Source organism: Monomorium pharaonis, chromosome 5, assembly GCF_013373865.1.
Source record: "Monomorium pharaonis isolate MP-MQ-018 chromosome 5, ASM1337386v2, whole genome shotgun sequence".
NCBI classification, from domain to species: Eukaryota; Metazoa; Arthropoda; class Insecta; order Hymenoptera; family Formicidae; genus Monomorium; species Monomorium pharaonis.
In genome coordinates this window covers 28,707,139-28,728,722 of record NC_050471.1, presented here as the reverse complement: position 1 = coordinate 28,728,722, position 21,584 = coordinate 28,707,139, and the positions used below count along the sequence as shown (strand labels likewise).

The window sequence follows — 21,584 nt, the reverse complement described above, 5'->3', positions numbered from 1 at the left end:
AGATTCGGCCTTAAGGGCCATCTACAATGGAGTGTTTAATCGTAACAATGCTAAATCTACGGCAATGCTGTCTACAATACAGACGACGTAGCAGTAACATACAAGCCAATTATCACAGAGAGGCAATCAAAAACTAATCCAGGGCCCCTATTCTTGAATTCATTCGCAAGAGAAACGTATTCGCAAATTCTGTTCTTACAGAAAAGTTGAAAATTTATTGGCTATCGTATGGCTTTCAACCAATAAACTTGCAACTTTTCTGTTAGAGCGGGTATTTGCGCATACGTTTTCTTGCAAATAAATTCAAGAATCGAGCCCCTGAACGTTCGAACGCTCATCGTAAACACGCACCGAATTGGTTCAATGTCTGCAATGCTGTAGGCCGTAAGCAGTAAGGCAATACGAAATGAAAATATTTTCTACAACTACTGCTACGGCCTACGACTCTCCATTGTAGATGGCTCTTTAGCCCGGATCTACAATAGTGTAGTAAGCCTTATGCCATAAGGAATTAACCAATTATATTTGTTTAGTCTTCTCATATTCGATTATAATTGGTCAGTTTCTTATGGCATAAGGCTTACTACACCTATTGTAGATCCGGCCTTACGCAATTGTAGAATTGCTTTTAAGCCGTAAGAAATTGACCAATGAAAGTTGAGTATTCTTACAAGAACTGACTATAATTGGTCAATTTCTTATGGCTTCAAGCTTAAAATCTTCATTTTAGATCGGGGGCTCTATTCTTGAATTCATTCGCAAGAGAAACGTATTCGCAAATTCTGATCTTACAGAAAAGTTGGAAATTTATTGGTTATCGTATGACTATTAACCAATAAACTTGCAACTTTTCTGTTAGAGCGAGTACTTGCGTATACGTTTCTCTTGCGAATGAATTCAAGAATCGAGCCCCAGGACTAATAAGAAAGGCGCATTTAAAGGGTCGGAAATCCATCTGGGGAATTAAGAAGAAGAAGAAGAAAGGCGCATCCAGGAAATATAAAATTTATGCCCAGTCTACAATGAGTCGTTGGTCATTGGTCGTAAGAAATTTAACCAATTATGTTCGGTTATTCTTCTCTAAAATCAACTGTGATTGGTTAAATTTCTTACGACCAACGACCAACGACTCATTGTAGACTGGGCATTATGGTCGTCCAAACCAGTCCAAAAACACGACACGAACCCCTCTCGAACATTTCCCGGTGTGAGTTTCACCTGCTGGGTAAACCCACTCGGGTGAAGTTTCCGAACGCAGTTCAGACGTCGCGGAGATCGGGGGTAGATCGACGGCGCGTCGCGCGGAGAGTGGAGACAGTGAGCACTCGGCCGCTACGGATATGGCGGACGTGGCCGCCTCGCGTTAACGTGTCACGCCAGACACCTCGCCGTCGCGCCTCCTTCCTCATCATCATCATCATCCATCATTATTATCACCATCATTATCATCCTCGCCGTTGTCCCGTGTCGTCACGAGAAAGTACGCGACGCGAGAGAAACCGTAAACCGCCGAGGGCGCCGCGGAGCGGAGTCGTGGCCAAGTCGTCCAAGTGCGGCTCGCCCCGAGATCTCTCCGCGCCCGAGATGCTCGTACGCACATGGTGACATCGTCTTCCGGGTTAGTTTCGAAAAGTAGTTCAATCTCGCGGTAATACGGAGGAGTACTCGCGCTCCGTCCGGGTAATCGGCACGTCATGCCCATCGGTGGCCCCGGGCCCGGCCCCGGCGCGAGCTCGACTCGGCCTGTGTGTGTATGTGTGTGTGTGTATGTGCGCGCCTGTGTCTGCATGTGTGTATGTGTGCGTGCATGATGTGTGTATGTGTATGTGTGTGTCTTGCGGCGCCTCCTCCATGGGGAAGTCATGGGGTGTATAATGGCGATTCGAGAGGATGTTTTGTTGCGCTCGCGGGATTCCGGAGTGTCGCGCGTTAACGGTTGTTAGCTTTGCCAGTTGTCACCTGCATCAACTGCCGATTGCAATTATCCGCTATCGATGTTGACGTCTTTCGACGCTTATCGTAAAAAATTGAGTCAGGCAATTTGTGTGTGCAGGTAGTAATGTCGGCCGACGATTAGGAGTTTGCTTCGTTTTCTTTATTTTTTTTTTGTCTTTTTACGGGATTTATGGCGAAAATTTGTGACTCTTGTTCAAACGTTATCTTTCATTTATTTTTTCGCGAATTCCGTGGTTCCACTCGCATTTAATCGTGTCGGGTGGCATTGTTGACATTCCAGTTAAAATTGCATTGAAATTGATGATAAAAATTTATGTATTCTTTGCCTAAGTAGTTTGACGCCTTGTTAAGAAAAGCTGTATTGTTTAACAAGGCTGCTGGAATCAATTAGAAGTTTTTATCTCACGTATTTGTTTTGACATTTTAAATCCATGATAAAATTTACGATATAACTGATTAACAGTACTTAACAGTTACTGTGGAAAAATATTATGAACTCATCTTGAATTTAAAGATTGCAATCGATATAACTTATTAATGTGAGCGCTTATTCTATTTTTATTTTACTGATCATGAATTGTAATTTGTGATTTATTTAAACTAACAAATTAATTAGTAATCCTTTGTATTTTTTAACACACATATATATATGTATATTTACACACACACACACACACATATATATATATATATATATATATATATATATATATATATATGAAAGTATTACACTTAAAATTCTATGACAGTTTTGAAAAAGAATCTGTAACAAGTTTACAGGATTTGTACACAAGTATGTAAGATTGTAACTTATTTTGCAATCTATTTTTACAATTTTGATTTGTCAAAAAATCTCATAAACTTACACACACTTCATATCTGGGATTTTTGATTGTGTTTAATTAATTTTAACAATTTATAACTTTATTACATTTTTAATGAAATATTCAATGGACATTAAAAGGTATAAAGCTGTTCATCGTGGTTTAATGTCAAATTTGATATTCAGATATAATAAAGTTTTATATGAATAATATTAAATCAAATTATAATTTATTGAAATTATTAGATTAAGAATGACTAAGTAATAGTTAATAAAGATTATTGGATAATTAGATTGATAATGAATTGATATGAAGAATGATGTCAGGTTAAATTTTAGACATGGAGATATGTTTGACTTTTATATAATAATTTCGAGATTACAAATCACTAATTTGTTAATGTACATTTTATTATAGTATAACTGACATTTTAAATCAATGATAAAATCATACAAAATAATTTGTAATTAATGTTTAATGGTTACTGCAGCAGAATGTTATAAAGTTTATAAATTGAACATTATATTTAATTGATTTCATTAATTTTATTTTTATTGATCTGTTATATGATAATTTTTAAAAAGTTATTTATAGTAATGTAGAGTTCATTATGTTACATTTATTAATTTTATTAATTTTATCAATTTATAAATATTATCGAAATATGTTGATCTGACGTTGAACCAAGTTGTGTATAGTAAAATTACTTAAATTGCTCTGATTTGATAAGATTAATAGACCAAGATTATTATAAAATATTGTATATATAATTAGACACACACATGTAATATTTAACATAATTTTTTACACACGCATTATAAACTAATATTTAACACAACTTTTCTTTTACTTTCAATATATATAGGCAAGTATGAAAATATAGGCAACATAGCAAGTATAAACATTGCCTATGTGGAAATATAAGCAAGAAAGAACAATTTTTGAAACTAAATAATTCATAGACAACGCAGAAAATTTTATATCCAAAAATAGATAATTTTATTTTTAACAAATATCTCAAGCAGTTAGATGTGTCTGTAGATATCTAGAATATCTACACTTAGCAAATTTTGTGAATGAACCTTCTTAGCATTCAGTATAATATAAACATATATGATTATGCGAGCAATTATATGATCATATGAGGATCATGCAAAATTGCAGCTCCTTTTGCATCTATCTACTATAGGGACAGCATTCAAGTATTGATTACAGTAACATGGTGTGTTATGGGAGGAGGGTTGAGACCAGGCATGGCAGACCTACCTATTATATCTTACACCTGTCATTCAGCTTTTGTTTCCTTAACATTTTTCAAATACATTTCATATAAATATGTAACAGTTAAATACATAAATTGTAATTATAGAGAAAAAATGTAATTATAAAATAAAAATATTATCATGTGATTTATATAAAAAATATAAATATTTTTTAAAAATTATAATAGCATAATTTTTATTTGCTCTAATTATATTTATAATAATTATAAAAGTGATTTTTAAATTTATTTTATTATTTTCACTGTTATTATAATTATTTTCAATAATTATAATTTTATATAATAAATATACACAATTTTGTTAAGTAAAACCAATTTTTAATATTACTGCAAGATATTTTATATTACTTTTTCTATTTTTGGAACTTTTATTTTGGTATTTTTTAAGAAAGAGAGTAATATATTTTTATGCATTTTATATATCTTATATTTTTAATCTTTTTTATTTTAGAATGTTTTTAAATAAATATTACAAAGATAGTAAAATTGGGGAAGAATACAGTATTACAGTATTAATTCTTTAAGAAAGGTAGATATTCAAATTCTGTAAAGGTCAGAAAATCCAATTGACTGTGTTAATGTGCGATAGCTATAGGGAACAACAGCAGAGAATGCATGTTCTTTGATAGCACGATAGCGTGAAATCTAAACAGATTTAATTTACACAGTATTAATCTGAAAGTTATTTTGAAATAATTTCTTTTTCCTTTACTTGATAATTAAATAGAATTTATTTGTTATTTTATTATAAATTTGTTAAATCTGTAAATTAAGGTTTTTTGGAAATAAATGGTAAATCGATATAAATAAGGCAAAAAAAAGATTTTATTAATCATTTAAGATAATCAGTATAGTGAATTAGATTTGATGTGTGTGTTTTGTACATATACACATAAAATTTGAAATTACTGTGCATGTGTACATGTACATTTAGATATTTTAATATTTTAACTTTAATAATTTTTGATTAACATAATTTTATTTTTTTACAGGTTGCTGCAATGAAGTATATCAAATGCTTGAATGACAATGGGCTGAAACACTTAAACGATTAGCACTTATATATAAATATCACTACTTCTTGTCAGCCATAGGTAAAGTATCAATCAAGTATTTTATTAAATATTTTAAAAAATAATTTGTTGAATGTGAAATTTTTCAAAGAAATTTTAGATATTTTTAATTAATAATTTTTTAGTTCAAGATGCTTCTAAATATAATTTTTTAAATCTAAATATGTGTAAAATTTGTAAATGGTTTGTTGCATACACAAAAAAGATATTTTGTAACAAAATTATTTCAGATAATTAAGTAAGTAATATTGGACCGTGATGTGAATAACATAATTAAAAATGGACGAGAGCCAAGAAATGGTAAGTGAAAAACTAAAAAGTGTATATAAATTCGCACAAGAAATATCATCAAGCACAAAATTCCTGCTGTGTAATCGTTCCCTGGCACTCTTCCATTTAATTGTGTTATTTTGGATTGCAAAGGTGATATATCTAAATAAGATATTCAAAATACGCCAAGTATATTTTCTTTTGCAAGCTTGACCCAGACATGGCAGCGATCGAAGAGAAAAAGCGAGTAGGTGGCTCCAAGGTGTCGGCCATCGCGAACATCTTCCAGTCCAAGCCGCAATTGGACAATCTGAGTCATAGAACGAACAATATTCTCTCGGATGGATTTAAAGAGCCAGCTGTTCCATTGAAGGAATCGCCGACGCAAGTAACAGTGGTCAGAACTGAGAGTCATGTGGCACGTTTCAACAATGCTCGAGCCCTCTTCGAGAAGCTTGGCGAGGAAAACAGATCGAACAGACCGTAAGCGTGCAATTCGAATCACATAAAATTTATATTTTTAAAAATATTATTTTTAATTACTATTGTTAATTAGAAATTTCTCAATTTTTTACTTATATTACTTTTTGTATAAATTTATGTTTACTTGAAATTCTGTAAAAAAAAAGTTAGAGTCGATTGTTCCAACTTCTTGGTAAATTTACCTATCAGGTAAATATATGTTTGTCTTTATTTATTTAAGAAAAGAAATGAAGATAGACACATGCTTACCTGATAGATAGGTAAGTTTACCAAGAAGTTGAAACAACCGGTCCTTAGTCCCCCAAAATATTGTCTTAGCGTTTCTAATATTTTCATTTAATATTACTTTTGTATAAATTTACCTTTATTTTTTTATATTTTAATTGTAATTTAGCGAGCGACTTAAATTTTTATTTTTAGTATTAAATAATTTACGATCTCATCAGGCTTTTGAAAAATTAAATTTGCGAATCGAAAAATACGTAATTGTACCAGAATTAAAAACAAAATGTTCGGTTAAATGTGAAAGAAGTTTGTGTGTACAAAAATATAGTAAATAATTATAGAATTGCTTTAATTCATATGCTCGTTTAAACTATAGGGTGGAGCGAGTTACAAAGCCAAATAACCTGCACGGTCTCCGGTCTCGCTCCAGTTCCGCGAATTCAGGTTCCGGATGCACCTCGCCCGCGAGATCGCCCCGTCCTCATTCACCCTCTCCCCCAGGCAGCCGAGAACACCTAAGCACATGGAGCGCGAGTGTACCGGCCCTGAACGCGTCGGATCGGCACTTCGAGAACGGTCACTGCGCGCCGGAGCGACGTGGACCCGGCGTGGGCGTGAGTAAGGTCGTCGAACGGACGGGCAAGGAAAACGATCGTCCAGAGCGTCCGGAGAAGCCGGAACGTCGGCCGAACTCTAAGGAACTCATTGAGAAGCAGCGGAATTGGACCAGTCATTTCTCCAAGGCTCGACCGAACCGTTACAATTCCGATCCGAATCGCTCGTTAGTCCAAACCTCCCTGAACTCCTCCCAGAATGCCTCTCAGGGTCAACCAGTCACGCAACAGCAGTCGTCGTCGTTCGCCGATACGTGCCAAAGCGGCTCGGTGAGCACGGCGGCTGGCGATTCCGCTGCCAACCCGGCCGCCAGATCGGCGAGTTTCTGCTCGGCACGCTCGCCCCCACCACCGCCTCCGCCTGTCAGGAACTCGTCCGCAGCCGCCAATAGGAGAGAACGACCGGCGAGTATCGCCGTGAGCTCGTCCGAGCTGCTGGAAAGCCCGGAGTACGCGACGGTGGAGAGATTCGACGAAATCTCGCCGACTATTCCCGAATACGCTGTTGTGCAGAAGAAGAAACCTCAGAGCAGTCCGAAAGAAGGCGGCAAGAGTGGTGGTGTTGACAAGACTCAAGATTCTTCGATGCCGGAGTACGCCGTCGTGCAGAAGAGTAATTCGAAGGCGGCTTTGAAATCGGCAGAAAATTCGAAGGAAACTTCCAGAGCGCAAAATTTCAAGTCCGCAGTAACGGAGGTAGTCACGGCGAACAAAATCGTGAGATCGACGGAAACTGGCAAGGACATTTCTAAATCTGCTGTGCAGAATTTGACGAGCTCTGCGATTCCGGAACCAACTTTAGGAAACAAGATCGTACCTTCAAAACTAGTGGAGGACGCCAAGGAGGCTTCTAAACCTACCACGCAGATTGTGAAAAGCTCACCGGTTGTGGAGGTGGTTCCCGTACGTAAGGATACGGTTTCGAGGCCAACGACGGAAAATTCGCAAGAGAACTTGAAAAATTCTACATCCACGGAAGAAGCGCCAATGTTTAAAGCTATAGTCTCTAGACTAGTAGAGTCTTCGAAGGAGGAGACCACGGAGGCTACGGAAGGGTCGAAAGAAGTCACGAAAAACTCGACGGTTCCAGAATCCAAAGCAACTGTTGTCGCAAATGACGAGTACAGCAACGAAAAAGCGTCGCCTGTACTGCTGCACTATGAGAATTCCAGTCCAACTCGAAGTGCTGCCCCAAAGGACAACATCCTGACGAGGAGGGAGAGCGACCTGTTGGAGGCACCGGAATATTTCAACTGCCCTCCGAGCCCGATTCACTCCCCGGCGAAGACTTCCGAGTGGAGGAACGAGTGGCTGGCGAAGAATGATGAGATTCTGAAGAGAACCGTGGATCTGAAGACTTCGTCGAAGGAGCCTCTGGAGACGGAAACCGCGAACAGGCCAGATCCGAGGCCGGATTGGGCGAGACCGAGCACAAAGAGAAAAGAGACTGTGGACGATAAAAAGACCGAGCAGATACGATCGCCGGAATCTGAACTCGGTCTGCCTTCCGCAGGCACCGACAGTGCCTCGTCTAGCATGAGTTCACCCAGTTCACCGTCCAAGGATAGTAAGGAGGAAAAAGCGGAAAAGGAAATGTCGGAGAAACATCAGACGGGTGAGCTGTTAGAACAACTTTATTATAGATCGGGAAATTGGATCGAAGCAAACTGATAACTATCAAAAAGAATGATAAAGTAATTATTAAAGAATGATTAAAATGAGTTTTGCAAAGAAATATTAAAAAAATAATTTTTATGTAAAGAATATAATGATTTCAATTATTAATTGTATATATTGAGATTTCAATATATATTTAAATGTATTAAACCATTTTATGATGCACACAGTTTGCTTCAAAAATAAATCCTTACAATTTTGAGAAACATGGGTGATGAAGCCAGGTGACTTTCGCTGTCGTGGGCTGGGATGGCACTGTGCCAAAATGCCAAAAAGTAAAAGTACCAGACGCAGTTCCCCTCTTCTTTTCTCTTTTCTCCTTCCCTTTGCTCTGCCACCCCCTCTTTTCACTAGTGTGCCACGATATTATTTATAGAAATCACCGTACGGCTTGTCCAGCGGCCAAACGTTCGTGTCTCGTCGCGTTTACTTTGCAAAAGTGTCTCTCTCGGGCTCTTTACAGAATTTTGGGGATTTGAAAATCGTGAATGTTGTGCTCCAAACAGTTTCTAACCAATACAGTGACTACTTTAAATACAGAATGAATTGTAATGCGTTTTATAAATGTCAAAAGAGCAAGTTTGTGTAATATACTTTTGCTATATAAATATAATAAATTTAATAATAACAATAATAATAATAAATCTCGGAAAATGGAAAATATATCAATGTTAATTTGTTAATAAATATGCACAAAGAAATCTTTAAAGATGTTAATAATTTGATGAAAAAAAAAGTATAAATTTGTAAGTAAAGTTTTTTACATCTAAGCATTTTTTACATTATAAATGAGTAAATTAATAAAAAATTAAAATTAAATATTGGAGAATTAAAACGAGAATAAATAATTTATTATGGAAAAAAAGAATGTTTTGATAAAATAAATATGAGTCTTTTCTGGCTTGGATGCCTTTTGATAACACATAAATTAAGTTAAATTAAAAAATTAAATAAAAGAAAATTTAAAAACTATATAAACACGCAGTAAAGATTTATACAAATAAAATAAATATTGATTATTACACGATTAATTAACAAATGAGATAATGAACTACTTTGAAATAAAATGCTAAAGAGCATTAAATAAACAACGGCTTAATGTGAAATTCCCTGAGTGTTATAGTTTAGATTAATTAAGTTGATTAAAAACTATGTTCTACGCGAGTGCGTGATCTCGTAACAGTATGCACAAGACCGGCGTTTATATATGAAACGCTGCGCTATATTTTGTATCAATATTTTTATACTTATTGGAGCGCGACGTACTCCAGAAATACGTAAAATTATGTGCCTGCGATTACTTTGCATCGATTGTGGAGGTATTACTCTCGGCGTCTGTATTAGCTCCGATAAGCTACGCTTTCAGCGCTTTAACGTATACACGTCAACTCTTTGGTATTTTTAATGCAGTCGTAATTTTATTTATTTTTCAGGTCGCAACAGTTATGACTTGGAGGCAGAGGACCAAGAGAAACCGGCTACGTATCAGAGCTGCGTCTCGGGTACGGAGAGCCCCACCGAGAAGGATCAGTTCAAGTTCGGCGAGACGGACACCACCACGGTCATTCGACGTTCCCACGTGCGCCTCGATCTTCAGGCGGCGGGTCTGGGTCAACGGCCACCCTCCGTTATCAGCTCCGACCAGGAGTATCCGCCGCTAGAGCACAAGGATATCCCCGTACCCTCTCCGTACGCCAAGAAAATACAGCAGAGCGAGGAGATCGTCTCACAGAATAATACTGAGTGCAAAACCCAAGCGAAATCGAACGTGGAGGCAAAGAATCTCGGTGGGGCTACAACAGAACCAACTATGAAAATTAATACCACATCCGCGGAGGATATGTTGGAAGCGAAAGTGAAGCCCAGTGATGGAGTGTGTCAGAAGACGGTCTCGAACGCGAGAAACGATCAAATCAAAATCAGCGTGAAGGAGAAGATCGCAAAGAACCGGGAAGAAGTCTCAGGCAAGCGATCCAGCTTCGCCGAGGCGGACAGCAAGGACAGCGTCGATAAGGCAAGTCTTCGCAATCAGGAGATGAACAGCTACGGGTTGATTACCAAGGAGAGCAAGGACGAGGAGAAGTACGTGACGGAAGTGGCGAAGTCTGAGGTCAGCAGCAGGAAGGAGTGCATCGCGGCAGTAAACAGCGTTCTAAGCAAGAAGTTTGAGAAGGAGGCGGAGCAGACGCCGCAGACGACATGGGAACAGGAGAAGCAGAAGGCCGAGCTGGCGAAGCTCCGGCTATCGGAAAACAATCAGCAGAGTGCGCCCAGCACGCCCTCGCAGAGGCACTCCGGCAAGAGATCCAACGAGCAATCCGAGAGTAGCCAATACGAGGATAGTGACTCCAGTGATACAAAGACCGTCACGAATGTGGCGGAATGCGTGGCGCGGGAGATGCAGAACAACAATTCCGCTGGAACCGCGGAGGCGGCCACGAAGAGCAGTGTCAATCACATCACTCCGGTAACGCCGGATACCATGACTCCGGACGAGGCTGAAAACTTGTTGAGCTCTCGGTAAATATATAGCGAGTAAGAAAGAAGAGGAATTTTTGGAGTCGGTGTTATGCATTTGAAATAATACATAAAAACAACACAAAAGAATTTTAGAACAAGATATAAGGTGTTTACTATTGAGAAAAAATTGAGAAAACCTGGAATTTTTCAGGCAAGTTTTTTATCTCTGAAAATCACATCTTTATAGGGCTTTATTGATACTCGGATAATTTTTTAAATTTTACTTTAAAAATTTTGTTTTGTCTTTTTTTTCATAAAATTTTCTTTAATCTTTTTTTCTATGAAAAAGTTCGGGTGATTGTTTAACGATAAATGTTTTACCCAGTCATGTATATTTATATTCTCGTGTGACACGTGAGTTTTTATTTTTTTTTAAATTTATGATAATAGAAGATAATACTACTAAATTAACACGTGTTCAATTACTTATCAAATTCTGTAGCTCTGGCTAATAAGTTAGATCCATGTATTGCAGACAGATAATTATATGCCACTTTATTTTATTTCTTTTCAGTACTTTGTCAAATTTAATATTTAAAACTTAAATGACTTTTCTTTGTAATTGTATTAAGGAAAACTTTCAAAAAAGCATTTAATAAAATAAATTTCAGAGTTACATTAAAAATTTTGTAATTTTATCTGAAATCGTAAATAATATTCCTGGAGTATCTCGAAATTCTCAGGGGATTCTTTTATTAAATTTAAGTAAACACCTTGAAGAGAAAGAAATTTTTTAAATATTTAATTTTATTTATTTTGACAATTGATTGATTTAATAACAATTTTTAACGATATTTTTGGAATGATGCTGTTTCTGGGGGCGCTGCTTTTTTAGCGTATAATTTTCGCATTTTTATACAGCAATTGTATTTTTTATAGCATATCTATATTTAATAGCATAATAAATTTCTTTTGCTGCAGTTCTTGTACTTTAGTGAACCTTAATTTGAAGCTTAGTATTAATAACTCTGTTTTTTTTTTTTTTTTAATTTTTATTCTAATATGTTCGTGTTTATTTGAAAATGCAAATCTGCTGATTGCCATGGTCCATCCAGCATTCTAGAAAAGAAGATTAGGTGAGTACATTGGCAATTCTGTAGCTTGATAACGAAAGCAGATATGTTGTCTTTTAAAATGATTGCAAAATATTAATGTTGACATTTTAATAGATTTTATTATTTGCTCAAGTGACCCGACAAGAGACACTTATAAAAATCTTATAAAAACCAGTTTACTTTATAAAAACCACTTACCTTATAAAAACCAGTTTTAAAAAGAGAGTCTTATTAGAAAATTATATCAAAACATCTTTATTATAAAAATATCATTTTTTCGTGTTTGTAATGAATATTTAAAAGACTGGAAAAATATACCTTAATTATTTTATTATTTAATGAAACATTATTTAATTATTTCGTTATTTTATGAAAGAGAATAAAACCTATTTTATTTTTTGTAAAAGAAATTAAGATATAAAAGAAAATAAGGCGAATATTCCTTTGTAAAAGTATTGTATAAAATCTATATATATTTTTAATTACTTAAGATAACAGGAATTATTTTTTTCCAAACAAAAGCTTTGTTGAATTATTACAAGTCATGTCTAATACGGAAATGTTTTGAAAATTTAATGGACATAACTGCTTTTATCAATCAACTGCAGAATTGAGTCGCTATCAGCGATCACGTAATTTTTGTGCGTAAGGCAAAGTGAATGATTCGTGAACGTACAAATTAGACAAGGCTCAGCGTTATTATCGGACGAGGAAGCGCAGGAGATAGCGAGGCTGCTGTCTCCCACCGGTGCCAATGACGCAATAATAGGTGATGGGATTTCTAATGACAAGGATAAGGAAGGACAGGACAGGGATAGAGACGACCAGGACAACACGCCCGACTGGCTGTCCGATGTCCTGTCTGCTCCTGATTCCAGTCTTATCAATAGTGCCACTCATGATTATAGGTGAACGAGCTTATTTTTTTATGTCTTTTCGGTTGCGTCTTTTTGCATTTTGATTTCTATCCTCTCTATTTTCTTTAAGCAAATTTTCAAGCGAATTTTCAATTTTAATACCAATTGTTTGGTGGATTGTTGAATTTTTAGATTGTAGTGTTTCAAATTTTTTTTCTGGAGGATTAAGCATTTTTGAACTGTAATATTTAAAAAGTACTGCATTCCTTGAAATTTTATAATCTGCGATATAATAAATGTTTGAATTCTTGTCAAAAAACTGGAGGATCAAAGGTCTTTGGCATTATGCTAAAATCTTTAGGTTTCGCACACATTCTTAGCTTCTCCGTCGAATCCTCTGTAATTTTTTATATTTATTTCAGTTTGTCTCATAGATCTCGCAGTGACCTGACGATAGACTCGTTGACGGAAAGCCAAATAGGATCGGTCACGGGAAGTGAGAGCGGCCTGCTGGGATCCGTCAGCAGCTTGAACGACACTCACGAAGCTAACGATGACACCGAAACCGAGCAACAGGATGACTATATTCCAACTCCAGGAAAAATTGTAATATATACATATAATTATTAGTACTATCACATTTTCCTCAAATGAATTGAAATCAGAAAGTAAATATTCATGATAAAAGAAAAGAAAAAGTACAAATTTATTAGAAAACAATGCATGATTTTTCACAACTTTTAAAACTTTTTAATATAATTTTTTAAAAATAATAACATAATTAGCTTATAGTCGACTAAACTGATAAAATTTATTGAACGATTACAACGTTTCGACTTTCACTTTGGCCCTTTTCAAGTAAAATTGACTAAATGTGATACAAGTTGAGTTAAGCTCGTAATTACAACGTTACCCGTGTCCAGAGTACAAGAATTTATGTCAAGTAGAATAAAATTTTACTTGACAAAATTTTCGCAATTAGAAAAATTAAAAGATGTCATTATTAGTGAGCGGTCTAAACAAAAACGAAATTTTTAATGTAATAAAATTTAAAATATTTAATATAATATAAAAATAGCTTTTTAATATAAATTTTTATTTTTATTTTTTTAATTTTTTATTCTTTATATTTTTTTGCGCGTTTTCTCTCTCTCTCTCTCTCTCTCTCTCTCTCTCTCTCTCTCTCTCTCTCTCTCTCTCTCTTTTGTGACGAAGTATTTTCACTCTTGTGTTTTAAAAATCTTTTTTTTTTTAGTTTTTTTATAGATATTTTGATATTTTGAAGCTTGAGAAAAGTAGCAGATATAAGGTAAGGGACTTATAACAATTTTTATTAACATATAAATTGTTTACAAAGTTTTAAACGTGTTTTTTCGAAACATTTTTAAAATTGTTCTACGAAAACTCATCTAGTTTTAATTTGGACTCAAAAGTAAGAAATATTTTCAACATTTTCTTCTTTCGTCTGAATTATTTCAAGTACAAATTTCGACGTTTCAATTTTAAATTGTCCAATAATAAAGTTTCAAGCAAAAAAAAAATGAATTTTTTAATTTGGACGAAAGAGGAAAATGTTGTAAATGTATCTTCAAAACTACAATTTATATAGGGCCTAAGAATTATTTATACGAAAATGTTTTTTATTTTTTGTTTTTGATGAATTTTTGTATGTGATTCCTTTCCTATTTACGCCCATATAGATTTGCAAATTATTATCTAAAATATCTTATTTAAAACAATTCATAAGGGTCATCTAAATATCAAAGAATAATTGTGTCAAGTTTGAAATTTATAATTTTTATATTTAAAAAGTTTTAAAAGTGGGTACAAAAATATGGTATTGAAAACGAAAATATTCCTTTAACTTGGATATCTGATGAATCTCAGGTACTTGTGGAGAATGGCGTGCATTATTTCGAGGACGGTCATTTTTGGATGGAAGTGGCGGGGCTTCCGGAATCCGATGAAGATGATGAAGACTATCCGTCCACTGTGCCCGTCAAGAAGACCTCTAAAGTGTCTTTCGATACTGGTCCCATGCGTGTTTACTCCACGCATTCTGTCAATGAGTACGACCGACGCAACGAAGACGTCGACCCTGTGGCAGCTAGTGCAGAGTACGAGCTAGAAAAACGCGTTGAAAAAATGGAGGTAATCCTGAACAACATTTCTTTATATATATATATATATATATATATATGTGTGTATGTTTAAAGCAAAACTAATAGATTTATTGGAAATATTGAGAAGTAATATTGCTGAATTGTTAGTAAACATTTTCTCAATTTTTGAATTTAATATCTTTGAACACTTTGTTTCCATTATTGTTTCTAATTTACCCTTGCTTACAAATGTTCCGTAATGATATTGTGTACTTCGCTTCAAGAAGAGCCTGGAGCATCTTGAGATGCTGAGCATTTCTTTAACAAGTTTAATTTTTTATATTTTATATGCACTTTTTCTAGAACAAAGTTTTTCATTACTAACTTAAAAAAAAACTTTTTAGGTATTTCCTGTCGAGCTAATGAAGGGCCCAGAAGGTTTGGGCCTGAGCATAATTGGGATGGGCGTGGGCGCGGACGCGGGTTTAGAGAAGTTGGGAATCTTCGTGAAAACCATCACAGAGAAGGGTGCGGCCGCGCGTGAAGGTCGGATCCAGGTGAACGACCAAATCGTCGAGGTTGACGGCAAGAGTCTGGTCGGCGTGACGCAGGCTTACGCTGCCAGCGTGCTAAGGAACACCTCTGGACTTGTGCGATTTGTCATTGGTAGAGAGAGGGATCCCAAGAACTCGGAAGTGGCGATGCTTATCAGGCAGAGTCTCCTGGCGGATAAAGAGAGAGAAATGGCAAACGCTGCAAATAGGTAAAACGATTGAATATTTATCCGTAAAATATAAATAAATAAATTCATTACGCGTATACAATGTAAATTATATAAACTATTGTTTTACGTGTCGACTATATAAATATTCATGAATTGTAGAGGATTTAGCTTTTACTTGAAATGCAAAAATTAATTTTTACATTTCTGAATTTTGTTAATTTTTAATAATTATTAGTTGTTTTGATATTGATAAATTTTATTACAATATATAGTACAATATGAAGTAAGTTTAATGAATTGTGAAATCTATTTTTTAAAAGTCAGGTATTCTTTAATATTTATCAATTATTTTTAATTTATTTATATTTAAATTGTTGATAATAATTGCTTGACTTAATTATTTACTGATTCGATAATATATAATAGACATGTTATTATTAAGAATCACCTCGGCAACTGTGGCGCAATGAGTCATGCGTCTGTTTTCTGTGCCAGAGATCCGGGTTCAAATCCCAATCGATCAAAAATCGATTTGAATTTTATTCGATTGCTACCTCTCGAAAGGCAATGGCAAACTACTTTGCCTCTAATTAAATTGTTTGTTAAAATATAAGTCTTCTATAATATAAGTATATCTATGTTCCCAATGATGATTAATCCTTGCTCGCAAATATTCCGTGACGATACTTTTATGGCCACTCCAATGAGAGCCTGAGGCATCTTGGAGTTCTGAGGGAACTACGTTTTTTTTTAAATAAGCGTTTAACTTACAATAAGCAAATTGTTAGACAACATTGAAAAAAAGAAATTCATTTTCATGAGCAGGAAGCTCAACTTCTCCGATGCTTCTCCCGATGGCCAACGAGGAAGCGAGGATATCTCCATTGGTAGCGGGATAAGCGGCGGAATCCCTGGATCACCAGCGATGTCTTCCTGCTCGGAGGGAGAACCGACTCACAGTCCTATCGAAAACTACCTGTCACCCTCTAGTCGCAGCCGATCTCCGATACTCGGCTCGTCGCAACACAACACCACGCAGAGCGACGTGGACAGTTTAAGATTGCTCTTGCAGGAGGTATTTTGCGCATTTACATTTTGTTGTATCAATAATACAGTAAGTCACTCTTTGCTGAGATTGTGTAGTTGATACAACCTTGAGAATTTCGTTTATTCAGCAAGATGTTTACGCACTTTTAGTTTATTTATATGTGTGGTGTTAGTTTTTTTTTTTGTAAATAGTCATCAGGTTAATAATGCATTGTTCAACAATGATATTTCCATGATACATAGCGTATATATTTGTACATACTTTCCTGTGTATGTGTGTAAATTAAGAGAAGTGCGGGTGTCACATATGTAAGTTCACTGCAATCACCTCGCACACAGTGTGTATTTATTGATTTTCTTTGTTTTTGTTTTGCTTATGCGCTATGCGTGCCGTTGGTTGCTTGCAGAGTCAGTATAAACTCTCATTAGCGGACGAGGAAGTGGAAAAGCTCAAGGCGAAGGTAATGTAACGTTATAATAGTCACTTAAATAATACTAATTAATCGAATCAGATGTATTTATATAATTATAATTGTTTAAATTAATATGAAATTTATTAATATTAATGTGCTATGCAAAACACTTCTTTTAGGAACAAAATACGTATTTTACTTAACCACATTTATACTTTAGCATGCTACTTTTAATTTTCACTTTTATGCTTTTCTCTCTATACCTGCAATGTTTCAAAATGCATGTATTCAATGTATATTTACAGCTTACAGCTTATGTGTATATTGATATATGTACATAATCAAATTCAAATAATATAATTAAGGGGCTATGAGCCATGGTATTTGTGCTAATAATTTTGAATTAATTATATTTGACATAAAATTAAACAAAAATAAATATTAAAAATTTTTTGTTTTATATTATTATAATGAATTGTAGTAATCAATTTTTTTCTAATTTTATTATTATCTTTTATGCAAAAATAATTAAATATTTAATATATCTTATTTTTTATTCTTCTTACAAAAGATTTTCTTAAATAAAAATATTAGCTTGAAATTTTATTAAAAGAAATTGTAAGTAAAAATCGTGAACATTTTTTATTTATTATAATGATGATTATAATTTATTATTAAAGTATTTAAAACACTTTTAAACAGTCTTTACAGCTTACAGACATTTGTTGTATTATATTATTACTTTGTTATATTTTACTAAATCCATTGAAGCTATTTCTTTTATACTCTTGCATACTTTTATTATCTTTATAAATGATTCTTTTTTTGTGCCAATTATTATTGAATAAACTTAATCTTTCAACTTTTAACAAACATAAATATTTGATTACAATAAATAGCATAGTTGAATTGAAGAAATTACATTACGTGTGTGTACAAAAGTTTTTTAAACGATAGCTTCTCTCTCAAAAGGAACCATTTACAAGTATAGTTACTGAATTTTTTATTTTTTTTTATTTAAACAAGTATTTTCTCTCGTATTCAAAGTTACTGTACTTTCGTCTGAGAATACTTTGTCTGTAATGCTAATCATGTATTTTGTAATCTTACAATTAGTCATATTATAATCTCTATTTTACGTTTTGGACAGTTAGTAGAGTTGGAGAACAGTGGAGCGGGTAGCGAGGAGTATGCTGCTAAACTGCGGGAATCAGGATTACGCCTTCACGAGTCGGAGAGAGCGCTGGGCGCCGCTCGCCAGGATTTGTCGACCGCCAGGGAAATGCTATCACAAGCGACGGCACAGAACGCGGCTCTGCAGCAGAAGTACGCCAGAGCTAGGAGAGCTGCCAAAGAGCTGCGCGCAGATATTGCCGCCAGGGACGAATTTTATCAGCAATTGCTACAGGAAAAGGACACAGAATATAACGCATTGGTGAAAAGTCTCAAAGACAGAGTACGTGTACAAAAGATTCGATCGACGATAGTTGAATTCTGTGGAAAGAAACAAGTATTTTTAAAAGATTCGTTTTAGGTGATTACGTTGGAGGTGGAACTGACGGAAACCCAAAGGCGATTCGGTCAACCAGTACGGTTACCGTACGATAACACCACTACTAGGATAGTGACACCGCAGCTCTTCCGCAGGCAACTGCCACCGCCGCCTTCATCGACCAGCTGCCAGCTCTCCGACACGGAGACTTCCGATCTTAGTAGTCCAGATGACGGCGATAAAACTGCGACTGTGGAGAGAAAGCTGCCTCTGCCACTACCGGTGAAAGAGGAATTGGATCGTGCCGTACCGGCTCATCGTCTGCTGGACAATTCTGCTGGCAAGAGCAAAGCAGAGTTAGCCAGCAGAGGCGGCTTAGCCAATCGTCAACTACCTAGGCGATCTGGGGGCCTCAGCAACAGTAGTTCTGTACGTCATTGGTCTCGCATTGATTCATTAGAATTTGTAATTGTAGTGTACAACGTTGGTTTAAGAGTAAAAAAAAGAAATATAAACTTTAGATATAAAAATTAGTGTATATGTTTTAAGACTTTTTTTTAATTATAGAACTACATGAAAATACATTTGTATTTTAGGATTACGGATTGGACGAGTCGGGCGACAATACGGATGACGATTCTTCTTCAAAATTGACTTCACAAGATAGCAGCAGGTCACCCAATGATCTAATATCCAAACAGTCCAACCTGAGTTCCTATTCCAGCACTTCGTCTATCAGTTCGCTTAAAGGAAAATCGCATATGGATCCTATACATCCCACAGCGATCCGGCAGCACAGTACCATTAGCTCGCAAGTTAGGGCAATGACCGAGCAAAGTTGGCCCCAATCGCAGAAAAGTACGTCAACATTCTCTTTGATGTTGATTAACTATTATTATTATATCAGAATTTTATTGTACATGCGATATATTATAATTCTAATCTTTTTTTTTAGTTTTGATTTAATTAAAAAAAATTTCTTTTAATAGCTTTGACTGGACCTCCTGCATCATTGGCGGAACAGCTGAAGCAAGTTCTGGCTGAGCGAGAAAAGCGACTCGGCGGAAACGATTCCTCAAGGGAGAGCTCCGGGGATTTTAGTGATCTCAACAATCCTCACAATAACGATCCGACAATGGTTACGCATCATCTCGTGGAGGAAATACGACAGGCGGTTAACGAGGCTAATCAAAGAGGTAGATAAAAATTTTTTAGATGTAATAAATTTAAAACTAAACAATTTAAATCGCTAATGATAACAATGTGATCTCGTTGCAAATTTAAATTCGTATTTCCAGTGAAAAAGGTGTCGATTCCTCCGTCGAATTTAATCGGCAGTGGAAGCGCTCCGTGGCATCATCCGGGAAGTTCTCCTTCAAGTTTATCCTCCGGCGGTTCTGTGAGTCCTCCCGGCATTGATCCTAGTCCTTTAAAAGCCACAGGTATCTGAGAAATTTTACTATTAATAATGTTTTAATTATTATATGTCTTAAAGTATCAATGTTATTTATGTGTCAGCACTAACGCTTCGATCACTCGGTCAGGAATTAAAATTAAAATTTTTTAAATTTAAGATAAAAAATTTTTAGAACGAATTTCTGTCGATTTCTTTTTTCAGTTAACCTCCGCGCAGATAATAACATTTTATTTTATAAGGACAATGTTGTGTCTTATTTTCTTAATTTTGCTTTAACTGCATGATTTTCTTTGGTATCTTTTTTTAATGAAAATATTGAAACATTTTTTTAAATAAAATATAAAATATGCTTTTGTATAGAGTATAAATAACTTAATTGCTGATAGAGTGATTATTAATAGCGTGATAATATCTTCACACCTTATACTTACTTTCCATCCTGCATGCATTATCAATATAGATTCGAGTACAGTTTGGTTGCCCGCTCACCTAAGCGACTTTGGTTTAGGTGACAAGAAATCTCACTTCTGGCAGAATGCACCAGTTGCAGATTGGTCCAAGGAACAAGTGGGTATTCAACTGATTAAACTGAAAAACTTTAATTTGTAATTATAGGGAAATTATATTTCTCCACAAATCTTTCTAACTGAATATCTTTAAAAAATGATCACAAAAAATATTAGAAGCTTTTTGATTTTAATAATTTAATATTATGTTGCTTTTATTTAATATTCATTTTTTACTTTAAAAACAAATAGAGGTTTTTGTTTTCAACGGTTTCTAATAACTTTTTAATAGTTTCTTTCATTTTTTTTTAAGCAAAGATGTCTTTTTTTAGGTGTGCCAATGGCTAACGGGAATCGGTTTAGAACATTATTCTCCCCAATTTTTGGACAATGGTATTAATGGAAATAATCTATTACGCTTGGAATCGAGAGAGCTGAAGGCCTTGGGAGTTTACGGCGAGGCTAAGGCTCATCTCAAGCGCAAATTGAAAGAGTTACGGGCACAGGCTGATCGTGAGCGCAAGGAGCGCAAGGAACTCGAGCGAATGCGACGGAAAGCAGAAAAGGCCGCGCGGAAAAAATAGCTCGCGGGCAAATTAGATGAGTTCAATATCATTTAAACACCCGGTAGGTTAATATAGATTTTTTGAGCGTGAAGTGTGTATTAGGGTATCTCGAAAGAGGTAAGGGAAGAATTAACGATGGGAATTTATCGGATTTTATTGGGAAGTCGTCGGGAATATTTGTCATAAATATTAGTTATTCGAGAGGAAATTGGAAAGAAAATTTTCTGTGGAAGATTAGAAAAAGGTTTGCCAAAGAAATAAATTGTGGAACAGGAAATGACGCCGTCCATTTCGTACAGGGTGTCACCTAGAAAACTAAATTCCTTATAAAATAAAATAAAATGTCACATTAAGAATTTGATATGATCATATTTTTGTGCTTTTTTAAACACAATTGTTTTTTTTTAAGGGTTTTTTTCTTTTATCCATTTTTTTATAATTAAATATTAACATATTTAATTAATTTTGAATACAATTAAAT

At 35.0% G+C, this 21,584-nt stretch overlaps 1 protein-coding gene across 8 annotated transcripts; it reads left to right on the top strand.

Annotated features, from left to right (window-relative positions):
- Positions 1 to 1,239: 1,239 nt before the first annotated feature.
- LOC105840095 (microtubule-associated protein futsch) lies at positions 1,240 to 21,435 on the top strand. Of its 8 annotated transcripts, none has more exons than XM_012686854.3 (20): positions 1,240 to 1,618; positions 5,055 to 5,156; positions 5,366 to 5,435; positions 5,614 to 5,888; positions 6,490 to 8,342; positions 9,838 to 10,924; positions 11,980 to 12,000; positions 12,663 to 12,887; positions 13,271 to 13,442; positions 14,724 to 14,987; positions 15,343 to 15,701; positions 16,488 to 16,737; positions 17,117 to 17,170; positions 18,273 to 18,578; positions 18,657 to 19,043; positions 19,211 to 19,472; positions 19,604 to 19,810; positions 19,913 to 20,056; positions 20,492 to 20,598; positions 20,870 to 21,435. In XM_012686854.3, exons 3-20 carry the CDS (start codon positions 5,415 to 5,417, stop codon positions 21,119 to 21,121), a joined length of 6,246 nt encoding a protein of 2,081 aa, XP_012542308.1. In that variant the 5' UTR covers positions 1,240 to 1,618; positions 5,055 to 5,156; positions 5,366 to 5,414; the 3' UTR covers positions 21,122 to 21,435. The 8 variants fall into 8 exon arrangements, with proteins under 8 accessions (XP_012542308.1, XP_012542310.1, XP_012542307.1 ...); XM_012686856.3 differs by having other exon boundaries at positions 13,259 to 13,442; positions 20,540 to 20,598; XM_012686853.3 differs by having other exon boundaries at positions 13,259 to 13,442.
- Positions 21,436 to 21,584: the final 149 nt, after the last annotated feature.